This window comes from Hermetia illucens, chromosome 5, assembly GCF_905115235.1.
Source record: "Hermetia illucens chromosome 5, iHerIll2.2.curated.20191125, whole genome shotgun sequence".
In the NCBI taxonomy this organism is placed as follows: Eukaryota; Metazoa; Arthropoda; class Insecta; order Diptera; family Stratiomyidae; genus Hermetia; species Hermetia illucens.
This window is the reverse complement of record NC_051853.1, coordinates 78,317,533-78,337,307: the sequence shown is the minus strand read 5'-3', so window position 1 is coordinate 78,337,307 and position 19,775 is coordinate 78,317,533. Positions and strand designations below refer to the sequence as shown.

At 43.1% G+C, this 19,775-nt stretch overlaps 1 protein-coding gene across 1 annotated transcript; it reads left to right on the top strand.

Annotated features, from left to right (window-relative positions):
• The first annotated feature begins 3,030 nt into the window (after nucleotides 1–3,030).
• LOC119656522 (negative elongation factor D) lies at nucleotides 3,031–19,772 on the top strand. Its single transcript, XM_038062870.1, has 7 exons — nucleotides 3,031–3,168; nucleotides 3,222–3,662; nucleotides 3,716–3,996; nucleotides 4,113–4,770; nucleotides 4,831–4,971; nucleotides 18,883–19,012; nucleotides 19,385–19,772. Exons 1-7 carry the CDS (start codon nucleotides 3,109–3,111, stop codon nucleotides 19,414–19,416), a joined length of 1,743 nt encoding a protein of 580 aa, XP_037918798.1. The 5' UTR covers nucleotides 3,031–3,108; the 3' UTR covers nucleotides 19,417–19,772.
• Nucleotides 19,773–19,775: the final 3 nt, after the last annotated feature.

Below are 19,775 nucleotides of genomic sequence, written 5' to 3'. Positions count from 1 at the left end.
TCCAGGCAAATTAGTAACAGATCAGATTATCTCCATGCGGCAAGCAATGGAAAAACTATTGCAAAATGGTCGTCAGTTGCACCATCTTTTCATTAACTTTAAGGCCGCCTATGATAGCATAGCCAGGGTGAAACTGTACACGGCAGAGTTGGACAAAATCATAGCCCAACGTAACATCTTCGTTTCCATTACCGCAATGAACGGCGTCTTGCGGTAATGGAAACGAAGATGTTACGTTGGACTAGTGGCGTGACACATCCAAAATGAGGATATCCGCGATCGTTATGGGGTTGCACCAATCGTGGAAAAGCTTCGATGGTATGGTTACGCAATTCATGCTAATGAGAATTCACTTGCCAAGGTTGGTCTGAATATCGAAGTCGGTGGTAAACGATCAAAAGGCAGGCTTGATCGGTGGCTTGATACGCTGGATGGGGATTTAAAAGCCTCGAGATTGCACCCAGATCGGGCATTCGATAGAGCCAAATGGCGAAACCGATCACGACGAAAAGACCCCGCTGGTGAACGGGACAAAGGCTGAAGAAAAATAAGAAGAAGATAATTGGGATTACGAATGCATAAGCCAGTGAAGGGATAGCGAATACATTCAACGCGCTTAAGTTATTCTTCCCCGAGAGATGCGGTTTCAGCACCTGCTTTACACGTTGCAGGAATTCGGATAGCAGAGCATCCTGCAGATCACCAACTTCTGCATGGGTTCCTTGCAGAATTCCTAGGTACTTGTAGAAATCTGTCTCGGTCATAGGTTCGATGTGGAGGTCACCAATGTCCGGCATGCGGCTTGTGATGACCTTTGCGGTTGGATTGGATTCGACCCTTGTCTAATCTAAACTCCGTCCGAATATCACAGCTGAATATGTCTATTATTCGCAACAGACTTCTAAGATGGTCGTCAATACCAACATACAGCTTGATGTCATCTAAGTACATCAAGTGTGTCAGTTGGCACTTAGCACATAGGCCATACTTTATTGCAAAACCATGCCCTCTAGCTTCATTCAGTAGCCATGAAAGGGGGTTCAGTGCCATACAAAACCAAAGGGGACTCAATGAATCCCCCTGGAAGATGCCCTCCGTATACGGATGGGCTCTGAGGTATTAGCGCCCTCAGATGTATGCACTGATAAGGTGGTATGCCACCCTTCCATGACTATCGCCAAAAACTTCATTATTATTATTAATCATAATTTTCAGTCGCATATATATGTATGTTTCGGAATTCGCAATAGCAGCTCACATTACAAATATGTGGATACATATATTTGTGCGCATCCCAATTCGCCATGTCGGCTTGCTGCGAACAGGCTTGTAGATATGTATATCTAAATTGAAAGCAAACGATCTCTTATCTAATTTAAGAACATATATGTGTGTACCGTGAGCGTACCTACGACCGTGTTCGAAGCAAATCGAAATCGTGAATTGAGATGCGTGCGTTAGTGTACTGTAAATTCAATTCTCAGTTCCGAAGCATACATACATATATATGCGTTTTTCGAAACTAGCAAGTGTTTATATATATTGCCTGAAACGCGAAGTACAAGGCAGGTGAAAACGTTTGGTGGATGCAGGCATAGTCATCAGCTTACCTACTGTCAGAGGCAGACACAGACATTTGCCGGTCTGAAGTCTGAGATAGGCACAGATATTTGTTTACCTCGAGCATAGATTGTTATCTGACACAACAGTTTGTTCTGGAACAAATTTTTACCCAAGACAGACATTTGTCTGTCTGATGTCTGAAATGAGTACAGACATTTGTTTTTCTGTTACCGATTTGCACAAAAACATAATTTCAATTAACAATGAAACCAACACAATAGTTTAATTAAAAGTTTAAATAGCCAAAGTTAAGATAATTTGTAAAACACAAAAGGCGCTACTTATAATTTCATATGACTGCTGATTATGATTGCACGATTACATGATTCCAGTCGTAATCATGACCTGTGATTATGATTACAATCACGTAATCCTGCCCGCTGCCTGATTTTGTCCAACTCTGGTACACGGCCAGAAGAGAATTCGGTATCTCAACCAAATTGATAAGCCTGACTATGCTGACCCTACCAATGTGTGAGGCCAAATAAAACCGATCGGATCATTGATCATTGATGAGTATTAAATACGTTGCCTCAAATCCTCCTCTCCTTCATTATATAGGCTTACAACAACATGCTATTTACATAACATGGCTAGATAATACGTCTAAAATTATATTTAAAAAAAAACCCTAAAACGATCTTGAATGCCGCCTCACACTTTGCCACTCAGTGGAAAACCTTCCATGCCATTCTGATCTAGAAAAAAATCAAATTTGATCTTTTCAAAGCAGCTACCACCGTATATCACGATTGAACTGCAACATTTCCTGTATAATGAGAATCGTCTGTTCCAAGACAATATTATATCCTATTACAACCTCAGTCACTCAATAAAATCTTTAACTCAGTTAAAAGCGTAACTTCTCTCGCCCTAATTTACTTTTTTTATTGAACGCTTCGCAATCCTGTGATGCGAAGGTTCCGGACAAAGGGAGCTTGTTTTGCAAACGAAATCCCGTTTCAGTACGGAAGTCCCCGGAACACTACGAACGAAAACTGCTCAAAAAAAATTAAACTTAACTGAAAGCCCAAAAGATATTAACGAAATTTCGTACATCGACATCTTTCAAATAAACAAAAGGTAGATTCTTACGGCAACAGATAGATTTAATAAACACAAACATGCACTAACCCTAATCATAGAAATAAGTAGTCTTAGGGAAACATAACTTGCGAAACTGCTTGTCGTTATTCATAATACGAGCCCTCTTACCTTTTCTGTTTTCTGTATGAACAATACAATCGTATTTCACCGTCATTATTCCATCCTTTACGTAACCTTTCAGAAAACTCCCGAATACTGGACGGGGAAACCCCGCACAAAACCAGTAGTTATTTATATATAGTAGCGCCTCTATCATTTCACATGGAAAACTAAAGATGACAGCTGTTTGTTTACCAGAGATTGTCAGCCGAGTTGTGATTTGTGCGCCCGAAGTGCCAACTTGTGTTTATTTGCCGGCAATTGTAAAATAACAAAACAATGGACGAAGAATATGATGATGAAGGATGGATGGGCCGACACAAGCCAGGGGACGATGAGGTTTGTAGCATCAAATTTGTCTCGCAGCTGTTTTGATAAGTTTTCCCTCAAAGGAGAATGCCGAGGAACCACTGGAGAATCCCCAGGAAGTCTTACGAGAATGCCTGGAAAAGTTTTCTACTCCCGATTACATTATGGAGCCCGGGATATTCACCCAACTGAAAAAGTACTTCCAGGCTGGAGGTACTCCAGAGCAAGTCATCAATCTCTTGTCGGAGAACTATAAGGCGGTCGCCCAAATGGCCAACCTCTTGGCCGAGTGGCTGATCCTGGCTGGTGTGAAAGTCACGGACGTCCAAGCCATGGTCGAGAACCATCTAAAAGACATGATATTGCGAACGTTTGACCCCAAGAAAGCTGATACAATCTTCACGGAGGAGGGTGAAACTCCAGACTGGCTTACGGAAATGATTGACCATCATACGTGGCGTTCTCTGATCTATCGACTGGCCGAGGAGTATCCTGACTGTCTGATGTTGAATTTCACCATTAAGGTAAACTTGCGCTTACTTTAATCTCGGAATTCGCTTGACTGGTTTAATTTCAGCTTATTTCCGATGCGGGCTTCCAAAGTGAAATCACTTCCATCTCTACAGCTGCACAACAAATCGAAGTATTCTCGCGAGTTCTGAAGACCTCAATCATTAAGTTCCTCAATAACCCGGAGGATATTCAAGGTACTATCCAAGAATGCGCAAGGATGGTGTGCCACGGGCAGCATACTTACGTTTATAGCCAGGTTTTGATACAAGTTTTGTCACAAGAGCCGAAAGGAGGATTCAACATGAAGCGGTTGGCGCAGGAGATCACTAAATATGCATTGAATAAGTAAGTATTTGGCCAACAACTCAAAGCCTGGAATGCATGGGAAACATGGGTTAACAAAATAGTTACCATCGTTTACTTGGCCAAATAATAAATTTCCTTATCTTTTAATCCTACAGCAACCAAAATGTAACACCCATAACAATGGCCCTCAACGGATCAGCCGGCTACCCTCAAGCATGCCAAGCGCTCACCTCAATGCTATCCCGCAACGCTCTCAACCCTGCCGACATAACAGTTCTGTTTCGAAACTATTCCGCCGTTGACCCTCCGCCGATTGATCTAGTGCGAAATCCACAATTCCTAGAGCTCTTGGTCGACTCCTTGTTCAAAGCGGGCGTGAAAATCAATCCAGAACACAAATCGAAATACATTTACCTTCTGGCGTATGCATCGAGTGTTTGCGACGTTCCTGGCAAAAAGGGGTCCCAGTCGAAGCGGAATATCAACAAAGAAGAACTGAAGCCAACAATCCAGGCGATTGAGAAAGCTCACGGGATTTGTAATATGAACAAGGGATCGCAGGAGCTTATTGCTGAGCTGCAGTCTCTTTACAATTGTCTTCGCTTTCCGGTTGTGGGGGTGGGAGTGATTCGGTGGATTGAGAATACCGTGACAGAGCCGTCGTATTTCAAGTTATCCACTGATAGTTGCCCGCCTCATCTAGCAGTTTTGGATGAAGTTGCTTCGTTGCATTCATCGCTTCATGGATCGATTTTGAGTCTGTTGATTCGACTGTTTGAATCAAAGCAGGACGAGCTGGAGATTCTGGTGCAGGTATGTAGAAGTATAATGACACGCCGTTGACCAATGGATGGTAATTATTGTGGATTTCAGTTGGAAATGAAAAAGATGTTGCTGGATCGCATGGTTAACTTATTGACGCGTGGGTGTGTTGTTCCCGTGGTGAAATACATTAAGCAGTGTTGCTTGAAGGGCGATACTGATGTGTCGTTGATTCGATATTTTGTTACAGAGGTAAGTTTGGTATCGTTTAAATTGAAAATGAATAATCTGGTATTGACGAATAGAACAATAGTCTAGTGATAAAGTCTGCAGTGTAAATATGAATTGGGGCTTCAGGATACCCTCAAAGTCTTCCCTGTTTGTTGGAAAGTCCGACTAAAAGGAATAGGAATTTGCATGCTGCTAGCGCACAAATTTCGTAACTTTACTGCTACCGGGATGTCAACAATGCTTCGGATATGGGTTAACCTCACGGCTACCACCTTTGGTCTTCGGAATCGAGGGTCCCCAGAATGCTCGCTTTCTCCACCTCGAGTGAGAATCTTAGCAATAGAAGCGAAGTAAAATGATGCGACTCTGAAGAATACTTCTCCCCCTCTTGCGACAATGTGCTTTTGTTCTCTTGGAAGTTAAGTGGTAGTAGACGCGAATCCTGTATCGGATTGTTACTGATGGCTATCGCAAGGGGCGCTCTCTTGACCTGGGAGCCGGGGAGAGGGTTGTGACGGTAAGATTCCGGATCCGGTTAAGGAGTATCACTATTGTACGGAACTATTCACCAACAGAAGTTGCTGATATAGTGGAGGACGATGCTTTCTATAACCAGTTAGAGCTTGTCGTAAGGTCATTCAGATTCTGTAATTTCGCAAAGTTTGCTTATATTTTTGATTGAATGACGAGGTAGGTATATGTACTTTACAGATACTAGATACGATAGGCAATAGGTTTATTATTCTGTGAAATACGCAATTTAGCGTTCAATGCGTTGCGCTTGATAGTCTTTTCGCAAAGTTATTTATCGCTACATTTAGAGTTTCTGCAGATCTGTTATTTCCACTCGTACGGAAATTTTTGGAATTCGAGATTTTTCCCAGAGATTTTTTTTTTGTTGGGAGTAGGGTAGGTGAATGCGTTTACGCACATAGTATTGGACTCCCGCAACAGCATGCTGTCGGACTACGAACTAAACACCTCCCTATCATCAGAGAACTAGCCTGGAATCGTTTGACACATTACTTCGGGCTAGCCCTCCCGCTCTCCCGGCTTTGGGAGCCTTCAAGTCAAGAAATTCTTTTCACCAATGGGAGGGGAGGGGAAGAAGGGAGCTGTCAGTTCAGGGAACTTACCGTCCGATCCCTCCGCCGGTCGAGTTCAACCTGCTTCGCAATAAGAAGAACCCGAACGTAATGCGCAATACGATTCCAGCTGCAAGCGCTCTTCAGTATCTCTCTGACAATGTTGTCTGGAGAGAGCTCCACTGTGTCTGCATAAAGCTGCTGAAGAAAGCTGTCCCACCTCTCGCAAGAGAAAAAGGTGTGTTCAGCGTCGTCCGCCTCTCCATTGCAAAACACACAGTCAGGAGAACGCGCCTTCCCAATCCTGTGCAGGTAAGACTGAAAACCTCCATGCTCGCTTAGAAGTTGGGTAAGGAAGTAATCAATCTCACTGTGCGTTCGGTTCAACCACGAGTCTAAATTGTCGATGAGCCGCGCAGTCCATCTGCTCCTTGGCTCATTTTGCCAAGAAAGTTGCCACTCGGTAAGGGTACTTTGACATTCTTCGCGGGCAACCACCTCTCTTAAGTTCTCGCCCTTACGGTGGTAGATAGCTTTACGCTCCTTGGCAAGGAGGGCAACGGAGATCACTCCCGCAATCACCATCACAGCCGGTTCGGAGACGGTGCAATAAGCAGACGCCACTCGTAAAGCTCTCCGCCTCTGCATTTGAGCAAGGCGCTTACGAGGCACTCCATTGTCAAGGGCCTCAGCCCATGCCTCCGCGCCGTAGAGCAGAACTGATTGCGTTGCTCTCATAAGGAGACGTCTAATAGGGCCTAATAGGGCCCCCAACACTCGCCATTAGCCGACTCAAGGGCGCGACTCCAGCTGCAGCAATGTCCGTTGTTGTTTTGATTTGCGCGAAGAAGCTCATCTTCGGGTCGAACATTAAACCAAGGTATTTAACCGTTGCCCGGATAGCTGAGTGGTCAGAGCACAAGGCTGTCGTAAGGAAGGTCGCGGTTCAAATCTCGCTGGCGGCAGTGGGGTTTGTATCGTGATTTGACGTAGGATACCAGTCGACTCAGCTGTGAATGAGTACCTGAGTCAAATCAGGGTAATAATCGCGGGCGAGCGTAATGCTGACCACATTGCCTCCTACAGTATTCTGTAGTGTACCGTTACGGTCTTGAATGAAGTACTCTAACACACTTCAAGGCCCTGATCCAATATGGATTGTTGTGCCAACGATTATTATTATTTAACCGCTGGTTTTGACTCTATAGTTAACTCGCCGATCGATATGGGACGCAAGGTCGGGATTCTCCTTTCAGTCAAGACGACTACTTCCGTTTTTTCCAGCGCAAGGCTGAAACCGTGAGCAGTCATTCATCCGCTTATCCGTCGCATCAATACGCCAAGTCTGCTTTGCGCCTGTTCAACAGTGCTACCGGCAACAAGTGTCGCGACATTGTCGGCATAACCGACCAGGTACGACTCTTCGGGCATATCGAGTCTCAGCAGAGTATCATAAGAAGCGTTCCAGAGGTCCGGCCCTAGGATGGATCCCTGTACTACTCTCGACTTGATTTCCATTCTGCTTTGGGCCTCTAGCGTCTCATAGAGCAGGGAGCGATCTTTCAGAGAATCCCTCAATATCCGCGAGAGATAGCTTGGCACGTGAAATGAGTTTTCTAGTGTGCCTAGCATATCTGTCCATCTTACGGAATTGAAAGCATTTCTGACATCAAGCGTTATGAGCAGCACTATCCGTCGAGACAGGCGGCTGTGTGCCTCAGCTCGATGAACCGCATCTACGACCTCCATAATAGCATCTACTGTGAATCTCCCTGTTCTGAATCCGAACCGCCTTGGGGATAAGTCCCCGCCAGCGCAGATCGCTTCAGCGAGTCTACTTCTGATGAACTTCTCGAGCACTTTCCAAGCCGTGTCAAAGAGATACAGCGGTCGGGGTGCAGACGGGAGCTTCGGGTTTCCTTTACCCTTGCTGATCAGCGCGAGTCTGGCCACTTTCTAGTGATAAGGAAAAATGCCCTTCTTCAAGCAAGCGTTGAACGCCTCAAGTAGCAATTCTAGCCCTTGGCGGAACAGCAATTTGTAAACTTCCGCCGTGATGCCATCAGGACCTGGCGCCTTCTTGCTTTTCATAGTGAGAACCGCTTTTCGAGCTCGCTCATTGCGAAAAGAGGGCAATCCTCGACGCTTTCCGCGTTATTGATATCAACCTGTACAGGATGTGTAGGGAACAATGCCCGCACAATGCGGCCATCTGGTCGGTACTTAGTACGCAAGACCTCCGCAGAGCCCCGATTTTCCGGGTGACAAGCTTATAACCAAGTCTCCACGGGTCCTCATTCACCTTGTTGACAAGGTTCCGCCAGCTGTGAGCTTTGCTTTTATTTATAGCGCTGCAGAGGGTCCTTTTTGCTGATCTATACTGTGCATTTATGGCGCATGCCTACTCGTTGGCGTGCAAATGTTGTGCTAAACGGCGGAGCTTATGACACTCCCTCCGTAGGTAGGCAATTTCTGCCATCAACCAGGACATAGAGGGCTTGTCGCACCTGGGGCCCCTCCGGGGCATGGAAGCCTCACACGCCGTTGTTATCAGGTTCATCACTGAATTTACGAAGGTGTCAGCTGTGACACTACCACCCCCCGGAGCGCCCTCCAGCGCGGCTCTGCCTGCTCCAAGAGCTTTCCCAGAGATTGGAAGAAGAAGGGGTGATCCTTAAGAATCCAAACGAGGGTGTGACAAGTGGAGGGACATTTGCGTGCTCGCTGCCGTCGCAAATATAATATCAAAAAACACCTCGAAGTATTAATTGGCCGAGCAGGCTGGCTACCACTTTCGATCCTCCTGTATTGACCGCATCAATACCTTGCGGATCATTTTTGAACAGTGCGCGTAGATTTCACAAAATTTGTGTATCTGCCGTGTCCTACACAAGAGGGACATTCCGGAGAAACTAGCAATATGTGATGGTGCAAAATATCACGTGTTCCATCGAAGTAAAATCTCAGAAAAATGTTGAGGTCCAAAGCGGAGTCCGCTAGTATTGCATGTTGTCACCGATATTATTTCTTCTTGTTATCAGCGACGTTCTTCACGTGCCTTCATCTGGAGGACATGAAGAAGTTCAATGGACCACGATGTTTTTCTTCCAATACCTCAATTACGCTAATAACATTTCACCGCACCTTGGCTAAATGGCTTTGAATTCGGAAAGAGTGGTAAATACAGTCGGACTGAAGGTAAACACCAACAAGATCAAGATTTTCAGTCTGACGGTTCATCTCACTTTTCCTATCTGCTTTAATGAACAGCATATTGCAGGCGTCGATCAATTTGCAAATCTAGGAAACGTGGTTTCTATCGCCGACGTTCGATGCATTAATAGCGCTAGATCCGATTTCGCTGCCTTGTTTAAAATCTGGAAATGCAGTTATTTGAAATAACTAAAACATTAAGTTGCTGTGTTTAGTGCTAATGTTTTTTCTGTGCTGCTATATGGGAGTAGCACATGGAAAGTGCCCCTCACTGTTACTAAAAGCCCCAAGTTATCGTGAACACTTGTCTGTGGGGTATGCCGGCCTGATACCATTTCGAACAAAGAGCTTGGTCAGCACAAAGGCCAGTTACTCGTGGACGATGTAGTAAGGAGGAAGTGGCAATGGATAGGTCACAATTAAGGACAATTCTCTTACTGGCTACGTGATGCAGGTAGGGACAAGGGCACTTGTCGTAGGACAGTAGAGAAGGATTGCGGCGGTCTTGGGAAGTCCTGGAAGGAGTTAAAGCGCATTTTAGCACTGAGTCCCGGCGAGTTAACGATGTTTTATCTCTACGACCCACGATGACTCCCACCAATGATTGATGGCAAGCTGATGTTTGTGTCGCCAACGTTAAAAATAAGAGAGTAATAGAAAACGATTTTGTGTATTGCCTCTGAATATGTAATGTTAAAAAAAAGGCAAAAAGTTGACTGCCGGTTTCCTCCAGGGCAGAGGCAACTCATCAGACGCTGCCTCACCTCTGCCCTGGGAGTAGCGTGACCAAAAGTGACGATAGATGGAAAATGCTCCACTTAAATATAATCGCAAATACGTAATGGGTACGAATTATATTTAAGTGAAATCCGTCATCAGTCTAGACCTAAACCAGGTCGATGTAAATAAATAATATTTTTTGTTGAGGATGCTGGGAGTCCTAAGTCCGCACCCACTTAGCGACGGACCGGTCGGTAGTTGCCTCCGCCCTGGACGAAACCGTCAGTCAACTTTTTGCCTTTTTTTGTAAACTTGGATTTAACTCAAAAACAGAGGAGTCCGGGAACTACAAAAGAGGGAGTAAGTTGCTCCCCAAGTGGTTCGGTTCGTCACTAAGTTGGTGCGGACTTAGGACTCCCAGCATCCTCAACAAAAAATATTATTTATTTACAGAAGAAAATCTTTTCAATTCAATTGTTGATATGCTTGTAGCAAAATATGAACTCAATTTCCAACACGATAAGGCCCCAGCGCATACTGTGGCAATGGCCAATTATTACCACCAATTAATAGGTTTAAGAAAATAAGTTACCCTTATACAGTACCAAAAGATTATAGACAATCAAGAGCTGCGTATTTACAAAGCTAAGGGACTTATATTTTGGATTGGTCTCCACCGAGTCCTGACTGGTTAGTATTGTCGGAAGCGGGAAAATTATGGTATTAAAAAATGTGACTAAAAGTTACTAAGTAGTACTTTTATGTGAGCGTACTTAGGTTCAAGCAAAAAGAATAGACTGTTACCTCTGCTGTTTCTGTATTTTGTGGCATACCTATGTACATATGTATATCGTGGACTGTGAAACTTTGCTGCCCATAATGTGCGTATGCTCTAAAAGTGAACCTGCCCACTCATGTCGCATGTTGTAATATCCTTTTTAAATGTCGTGGCGTTTTTGAACGGACTTCTAAGTGAATGACATCGCATTGTTTTCGAGCTTCCAGCTTCCGCGGTGGGTCGTACTTTGTTCTCGCGATTTTATTGGGTTTTTGAACTATTTTACGAAATGCCGGTAAACAGCGTAACCTCATAGTTCATTTTTTCTTTCATTTTGCCATGCAGCATAATGTGATATTGCCAAATATTAGCTTCGTTTGATTTTTTGTTAAAAATGAATGAATGAACTTCATTTAGTGCTTTTGGTATTAAAATCCAACACTGACATCGATCCAATTGAACATATTTGGAATTACTTGAAGCACCACGGTGCAGCTGAAGATCATTCAGGAATTTTGAAACGCGATACTTCACACTTGAAACAAAATTCCTGAGGAATATCTGAAAACATAATTAATTCCACGCCAACACGTGTGGGACCATTTAATTACTAGTTGTTTTGTGGTAGTTCCTTTTAAAACATCAACAACAAGAAACAGCTATCCCAAAAACCTAAAAAGTTGGCGAAATTGACCGTGACCGCAAATACTGAAGCTCCATCGGGGTGCTCGATTCCTCACGTGTCATTCTACAAAATTTACGTGTTTGACTAGCACAGAGGTGTTTCTCCGTACATATGCACTGTGAGCGGAAGTTATTCTGCACACATGTTGTAAGAAAAAAATGGCGCCCAACGTGGGGCCCAACGCTTTCTAGATTCAGGTCTCAACTATCTTAATTACAGGTTCCTTGGATCTGTGAAAGATAGCTTATTTCGACTCACAACTTCGTTCTGTTGTGTTTGATAGAGAAGCAATAGATTCTCAACTTTATTCCCGGCTAGGCTCCACGAACACTTGCCTTCACCCTTCTATTTCGAGGTTTCACGGCTTTTCTCCCCCGGAATCAAGCATTCCTGAGCCTAAATTCAATTTGCCACTTTGTAGAGTAGAGTTTTTTTTCTTGGTAGGATATCACCAGAGCTAGTCGTTTGTTGTGTTTACCTTGGGGACTTACGTCTCGTAGGTGATTGCCTTCCAAAAGTCTCTGCAACTACTAATTCCCACGATTTCCGTCCTAGTGGAAGTAACATATCTGCAGAGACTGCAGGTGCAGCGATAAATAACTCTGTGGGGAGGCCGTCAAGCCCAGTGGTTTTACTTCATTTGAGTACATGGATGACCGAAATCATTTTTCTTTCGTTTGGAGGGGCAGGCCCTATCGGCCTATTACGGTGACTAGGGATTTCATCTACAGGGTGCGGCAGCATAACTTCCTTTTTTCAAAACTCAATAAAAACTATTGTATGCATCGGAAAATATTTATTTATTTTTTATAATGTAGGTACATGTCTAAAGTTTTTATTTACATTGTTTTGAAGATCAAATCTGTTAGGTGACGTCCCCCATTCTCCATACATTGCATAAACCGATTTCTGGCGTTTGTCATGACTCTTGTTAGCATAGCAGGTGTTATGTTGGCAATTTCTTCTTGGATGTTGGTCTTCAAATCTTGTAGGGTTCTTGGACGGTTCACATAAACACGGGATTTCAAAAAACCTCATAGAAAAAAATCACAAGGGGACAAATCGGGAGAGCGTGCCGGCCATTCCAAATCGCCTCTAATTGAAATAAGGCGCTCTGGAAAGTGTTCCCTCAAAACAGCCATCGATGCCCTTGAAGTGTGTGCTGTTGCACCGTCTTGTTGGAACCAAGTGTCCCCCAAATCCAAATTTTCTAGCCGTGGGAAAAAAAAAATTCTGTAGCATGTTTACATACCGGTCCGAATTCACTGTCACTGTAACCTCATTTTCCTCAGAAAACCAGGGACCAATAATTCCAGCTGAGGAAATTGCACACCACACTGTGTCTTTGAGTGAATGCAAAGGCTTTTGATGCAATTCTCGAGGGTTGGTGTCAGCCCAGTAGCGCATGTTTTGTTTGTTAACCGACCCACACAAATGAAAATGGGCTTCATCGCTAAAAAAAACAATAGCACCCTCGGGAACGACATCAAGAAGAAGCTCACACGCATTCATCCGAGAATCGAAGTAACGTTCTGAAAGTTCCTGCACTATCGCCATCTTATAGGGATGAAAATGAAGATCATCACGAAGAATTCTTCTCACAGAACGATCGGATAGTCCAAGGGCAGATGCGTGTTTGCGCGCAGAACGCCGTGGCGATCGCAACATTGACGCTTTCACTGCTTCAATGTTCTTAGGTGATCTAACGCGCTGAGGGACTCCAGTTCTTCCTTTTGTTGCACTTGCAGTTTGTCTGAATGTAGTGACCCATGTAACAATTGATTTCCGGTCTGGGACGGGAGCCAACGGGGCTAAATTAAAGCGATTCCGAAATGCACGCTGTGTTGCAATAACCGAACATCCGAACAAAGATGATGGTCAGACACTTTTGGGGATTGAGAGCAAGTTTCTGTTTGGCGAAGAACCAAAGTTGCTCCTAAAAACAATACTTTATTTACTCCTTATAATTAACATTGAAACGATAACTAACTTAGCGGAATACCTTAAAAGGCATACTATTGCAAATCTAAAGGATAATCTGAAGACTAAACTAACGGAGTTGTTACAAGATATTTTGAAGGAAAATTCAGAAAAAACCTCCAATTTTTCACGTTTTAATAAAGTTTTGATTGGTAACAGAGATAGAATTAATGACAGGGCGTGGGATGGAATACATGCAGGAGGGGTAATGGATTAGGAGCTAGGGATTGATACTAAGGATGGGTAGGTCTTGTAAATATAGACTGGGAGTCGAAGAGGCAGTTTTGGGATTGTCCTTACAATAAGGAATTGAGGGTATAGATGCGTACGTCTTCAACGTTTTCAATCTCCATGACCTGAAGAATAACTGGATTGGGGTATATCTGACATTTAGTTAGGAAATGAATGGCGTGACCGCCGAGGACAGTGTCGATGCGGAACGTTTGTCAGGAATCATGTAGGATTTGGATTTGAGATTTTGATACGAAATATTATTGGAAAGGTCTTCATTCTTATAGATCTTAGAGCACTGGCCGAGGATCTTCTGTTTTTTGAGGCGGAGCGTCTCTATTTGGGACTTGGAACTTTCGGACCAGAATATGAAGCCAAAAATGAGGGGAGATCTGATAAGCTGTTTTTTTTTTGTTTTCTGGGCCGTTGGGGCTCTGTATTTTAGGACGGGATGCAGGGATTTGCGGGCACTGCTTACACGGTTCGGTGCTTTCGGAAAATGAGGTACGTGGGCGAGAAGGAAATTCGTTGTCACCCCTAGGTAGGTGATTTTATTCGTTGGAATGGGCGTGTCATGGATTTTGAGTGAGAGGACGGCAAAGTCTCTCCTTATTTTCGGCGTGATCCTCATTTTGCCGCGAAATACAGCTGTTTCACACTTCTGAGGAGTAACGAATAATTTCCAATGGGTAAAGTATTGGCAAAGCTCGTCAAAATAGGTATTCAGACGAGATTCCCCGAGGGCAATGTTTTTGATGGACTTGCAAAGGATCAGATCATCTGCGTATTGTAGGCGGAACCAAAAAAAGACTAAACTTTCCTTTGATGGCAAAAAAAGCTACTTTTTCTTGGTTTTTCTAACTAAATACAATTGTTTCGCTTCGAACAAATTGAAAATAAGCAGGTATTGATTAACAAATTTTTTCGGGATTCAAGAAAAGTTAATTTTTTTTTTTTGCTTTTTGATAAAGGTGATCGTTTCCTGTACTTGCAGTTCTTAAGCAATTTTTTGGGCCAAAAAGAGCAATCAAGTCCTCGGAGGATAAAACTGGTTGCCTTTTCGAAGGGAAGGGTGGCTGCCGTAAAGTAGTCTTTTGGCGGGTTTGATAATGATTTGGTGGGAATTATGTGACTTTTCAATTAGGTAATTGTCGGGAAGGGTGACAGAAATGTTTTGGTTGATTCAGAGGTTCTACTGCAACGAGTGGTGGAATTCTCCACGGAAAAGTTTGTCCAAGTATTATTTCAGAAGAGCCTTATCGTAAGCAATATCATTCGTGGTGGTACAGACGAGAACGTCATCGGAATATTGAAGGATGATGATAGGTCGTAGTTGGGAATGGGCTTAAAGGTTTGCGCTGTAAATATAGGGAAGAGGGGTGTGAGAAGGACGGGGCCGTGTGGGATTCGAACAGGGTTAATATATGGTTGTTACGAAGCTGCCTCTTTTTGGTATTGTGGCATCAAACTATCTCCCGTATCGTTCAAATAAAGTTAATAATGGTATATTATAACAACAATCGTTGGTGCAGCAATCCAATTGGATCAGAGCTTTGAAGACTGTTGGAATACTTCATTTAAGACCGCAACGGTACACTACTGTACATTGTAAGAGGCAATGTGGTCAGCATTGCGCTTGCCCGACATTATTATCCTGATTTAAGTTAGGTACTCATTCACAACTGAGTCGACATCCAGTCACGATGACAAATTCCTCTACCACCAGTGAGATTTGAACCGCGACTTCCGCCACGACAGCGTAGCGTTCTAGCCACTTGAGCCATCCGGACATGGTATATTACTATATTTTTTTAGCCCTGTGTGTTGAGGCTTAAGAATACACTCAAAGTCTTCCTTGCTTCTTGTAAGAGGCGACTAAAAGGGATAGAAATTTGTGGGCTAGCAACCTGCAAATTTTGAAACTTTATTGCTACCGAAACCTTAACAACGCCTCGGGTAGGAACTGACCCTACGACTACGACCTTTGGCTATTAAATGCGGACTATGATTAGTTTCTGGAATGTGCGCACGCTCCTCAACAACGATTGCGAGGGTCCTCAGAATGCTCGTTTTCTCCACCTTCAGGGGGAATTCCAACGATATAAGCTGGACAATCTGGGGTTAAGGGAAGTAAGATGTGGAACTCTGGAGATTACTCTTCTTCCTCTTGCGGCAATGTGCTTTTGTACTCTGGGAAGCCAAGTGGTAACAGAAAGAAACCTGCTGTCGGATTGTTTCTGACTTTTACCGTAAGGCGCGCTCTCTTCACCTGGGTTTCTGAAAGGCTTCTAACATTCCAGCTTAACGAGTATCATAATTGTACAATGCTTCGCACCAATGGAAACTTTTGACACAGAGCCTACCATAGATTCAGTTGTGTTTCACCTGACCTACACCGTACGAGCAATCAGATTGACCACTTTGCGATCAATAGTAGACTTGGGAGTTGCCTCCTTGATATGCTTAACTAGAGAGGCGCTGACATCGGCTTCGAAAGGGATCACCATCTGATGGTCGCTTACGTTCGATTGCGTGTTGCGGCCGCCAATTCTCGCAGGGTTGAAGAACCGCGATACCCCTAATTCAGCATCGAACGCTTATATGATTCAGCTGTCGCTCGACAGCGGGAGAGTTATCTTGCTGATCAGGCTGAGTAACTTGCGTAAGAATATCGATGAGCATTAGGCTGCTATAAAATATGGTATTTTCTCGGGTGCTACACAATTCATTGGCCACGTGTCGAAGTTGTGTCATGAGACCTGGCTGACTGCGGAATCGTAGAAGCGGGTTGATGAACTAAAAGGGTTGAAGGCTCTATTGACCGCTGCGGAGGATGACGCAGAATGCAATGATTCCAAAAGTGTAAGCCGCGTCACGAAAGAGCTAGCAAGTGGTCGCAAATCTTTCGATGGTTCTCAACAGTCGAGTTTTTATCTACGGCGACGAGCAACTGAAGAGGTGGAAATAACACTTCACCACGATTCTTAATCTATCACATCCGATGAGGTTTTTCCTCTTGTGGATGAAATAGCTAGTCACTATAATACCCGGATACAGATTGTTCCCCCAAGAGAAATCATTTCGACCATCAATATTATTTATCGCTGCGCCTTCAGTTACTGCAAATCTGCTACTTCCACCCATTCGGGAATCTTGGGAATCTGAGACCTTTCCCAGAGAGTGGAAGGAGATGACCGTTAAGATTTCAAAGAAGGGCACCGGATTTGAGTGTGACAATTGAAGCTGTGTTTGCATGCTGCCTGATGTCGCGAGGATAATAGCTAACATAATCCTGGAAGGCATCAAAGAACATCTCGAAAGCTTGATCGACAGAGCAGGCTGATTTCCGCTCCGGATCTTCTTGCATTGACCACATCAACGTCCTATGGATCATTTTGGAGTAGTGTGCGAGTTTAGTTCTTCGCTGCACCTGCTCTTCATCGATTTTGAAAAAGTTTTTGATAACGTGAACAGGGAATGTATCTGGAGTGCTCTACGCATGAGGGGCTTTCCGTAGAAACTAATAGCCATTATCAGTTATGTTATCCCAAAATGTCACGTGCTGCATGGAGGTAAAATCTTGGAGGAGTTTGGCAGGGTTTTTTCCTGTCATCGATATTATTTTTCTTGTTGTCGGTGACGGTCTTCATATTGCTGTGCCCGAAGGACTTGTAAGAATTCAATGGACAATAACATTTTTCCTCAAACACCTCGACTACGCTGATTTCATTTGTTTGCTCCCTCACCAGGTCATGGACCTTGGCCAAATGGCTCTGGATTTGGAAATAGAGACAAGTAGAGTTGGTTTACAGATAACACCAACAAAACCAAGGTTCACAGTCTGACGGGTCATCGCACTCTCTCTATCTGCATTAATGGGGAGAGCATTGAAGGCGTCGACCAACTTTTATATCTAGGAAGCATGGTTTCTGTGGACGGTGGCACCGAGCTGGATGTTGCCCGACGCATTAATAGCGCTAGATCCGTTTTTGCTGCTCTGTCTACAATCTGGAAATGCAATCACCTTTTCCTAGGGCCGTACTTTTGCAAGTAACATAGATGTAGGCTGGGACATTATATGGAAAATTTCGGTTGAAATTCCTACTATTTAGTATGGTAGGTGAAATTTGTTTAGCTGATACAAATTTACTGTAATGCGAGGTACAGAATGTTAATAATGCAATACAGTAAATGCACATATATTATGAGTTTTTTACAAATAGGACAGTTGTGTGGAAATACACCAAACCTTTCATACCTGAAATGCCGAACTTCCGGTTTTCGACTTGTTTTTACTAAAAATGTGTTAATTATGCTAATTTCATCTGCTTATCGCTATTCCTGATCATCTCCGAGCAAAATGCATAATTGGGAACATTGGTTTCGAGGATAATTATGCAGATAGTTGAGTATTAATTGATTTAAATATGCAAAGTTATAATGTGTGTCGTGCATTCTGTATTCTGTGTATGTGCATAATATTTTTCCATAATTATGGGGACTCATTTATTGTTAATATTTTAATTTTTTACTTTATTTGCATTGCTAGATAAGCAAGAATTTAAATGTTTTGAAATACTCAAACACAGAATAGACTGCACCGGCGGAACCGGTTTCATATGCAAATTTAATGCATCTGAAATGTGGCGTTTAGTTCATCATCTGTTTGCTATTGCGAAAGACACCGAAACATGAATTCAACGCCATACGCGCTATCTTCAAGATACTCAAAAACTTTGCTCCCAAAGAACAATCGCTTTGGGTGTTGAATGGAATGGTACGTCACCAGAGTCGAAAATTTTTCAGGAAACCTACTACAGCCTAAAAAGGCCATTTCCAAACAAACAATTACTTGGCGGCGTGCTTTTCCCAAATTAGTCAAGTTGTCTTGTAAATAAACACATAAACAGCTCCAGAAGGTGTTCGAATCGGGCGATGCGTTTCATCTGAAAACATCACCTCGAGGTGAACTGGTTGCCTCTACGCAGAAATAGTATCAAAGTTCCCAGATATGTTTTACTTTATCAGCATTTGCAGCATTGACATTGCCTAATCACGGTTACAAGCGTGAAATCAGTGCGGACACAGTTTTTATCTATTCCTCTCGTGATATAATGGACACGTATCTGCTGTATTTGCAATAATGCCAATTTAGATAAAATGCAAATATTTAACGGAGAATATTCATATAATTTATACTGAGCGGATGATGATGCTAATTTTGTCTTGATGAATTTCAGGTATTAGAAACTATCACGCATCCATACTCGCAGGAATTCGTTCAGCTTTTCTTACCGATGGTGGAGAATGAGGAGATAACAGGCTCCATGCGAGGCGAAGGCGACAATGATCCAGTGTCGGAATTTATAGGTAATATTAATAGGCCTAGCTGTTGGCTAATTATTCGCGGTGGACGTAATTGTCTATAGAAATGTTTATTAGTGGTTGCTAACGTTGTCGTCAGTACGGAGAATGGTGTAGGGTGGGACTGTTTCGTAATTTCGCTTTTCGAGGCGTAGTAGCAAGTTCTCTGCTTCCTTGATCTCAAGACTGTCCGATTTCTAACATGTCTTATGAGGTTAAGTTTGCTTAGACTGTTCAAAGTATTCGGTCTTCGAGCCGACTCCGAATCTAATTTAGTATCTGTATTGGCGAAAACGTTGGGAACCACTGGCTTTAGCTAAACGCATGGAGTTTATTGTAATATACTTAACAATCTTATGTTTTATATTTATCTTTCAGTGCATTGTAAAGCTCATTATACGACGGTTTAGAGTCTTTTCAAAGTACATAAAGCGAGCGGGAAAAAAGGAAATGAGTTAAAAAATTCATCAGCTATTGTGCGATAATCGTTAACGATTTTATCTGATATTCTTAATAAAGTCTATTTAATTTTTGAATGTAATTCTGTGACCAGAAGAATCGCTTCATCATTTCGATTTTATATTCTTCCAGTTTTGTGTTATAAGGTTCACATGTTAACAGTCGCATTTCGTTGCTGTCAGTAGAAGTTTTATATTAAGTGGAGAAGATGCTAAACGAAAATGTGCTTAAAAATATAAAATTTATAATTATTTTGTCTTAAAAAAAGTGACAAATAAAGAGAAAATTTTGATAAATTGTCATAAGATCG

Excerpts from the sequence above, each read along its gene's own strand:
- LOC119656522 (XM_038062870.1), top strand. The coding sequence starts at position 3,109 with ATGGACGAAGAATATGATGATGAAGGATGGATGGGCCGACACAAGCCA. Across the intron at positions 3,663-3,715 it reads TGTTGAATTTCACCATTAAG|CTTATTTCCGATGCGGGCTT; the intron begins GTAAACTTGCGC and ends GTTTAATTTCAG. Across the intron at positions 4,771-4,830 it reads AGCTGGAGATTCTGGTGCAG|TTGGAAATGAAAAAGATGTT; the intron begins GTATGTAGAAGT and ends TGTGGATTTCAG.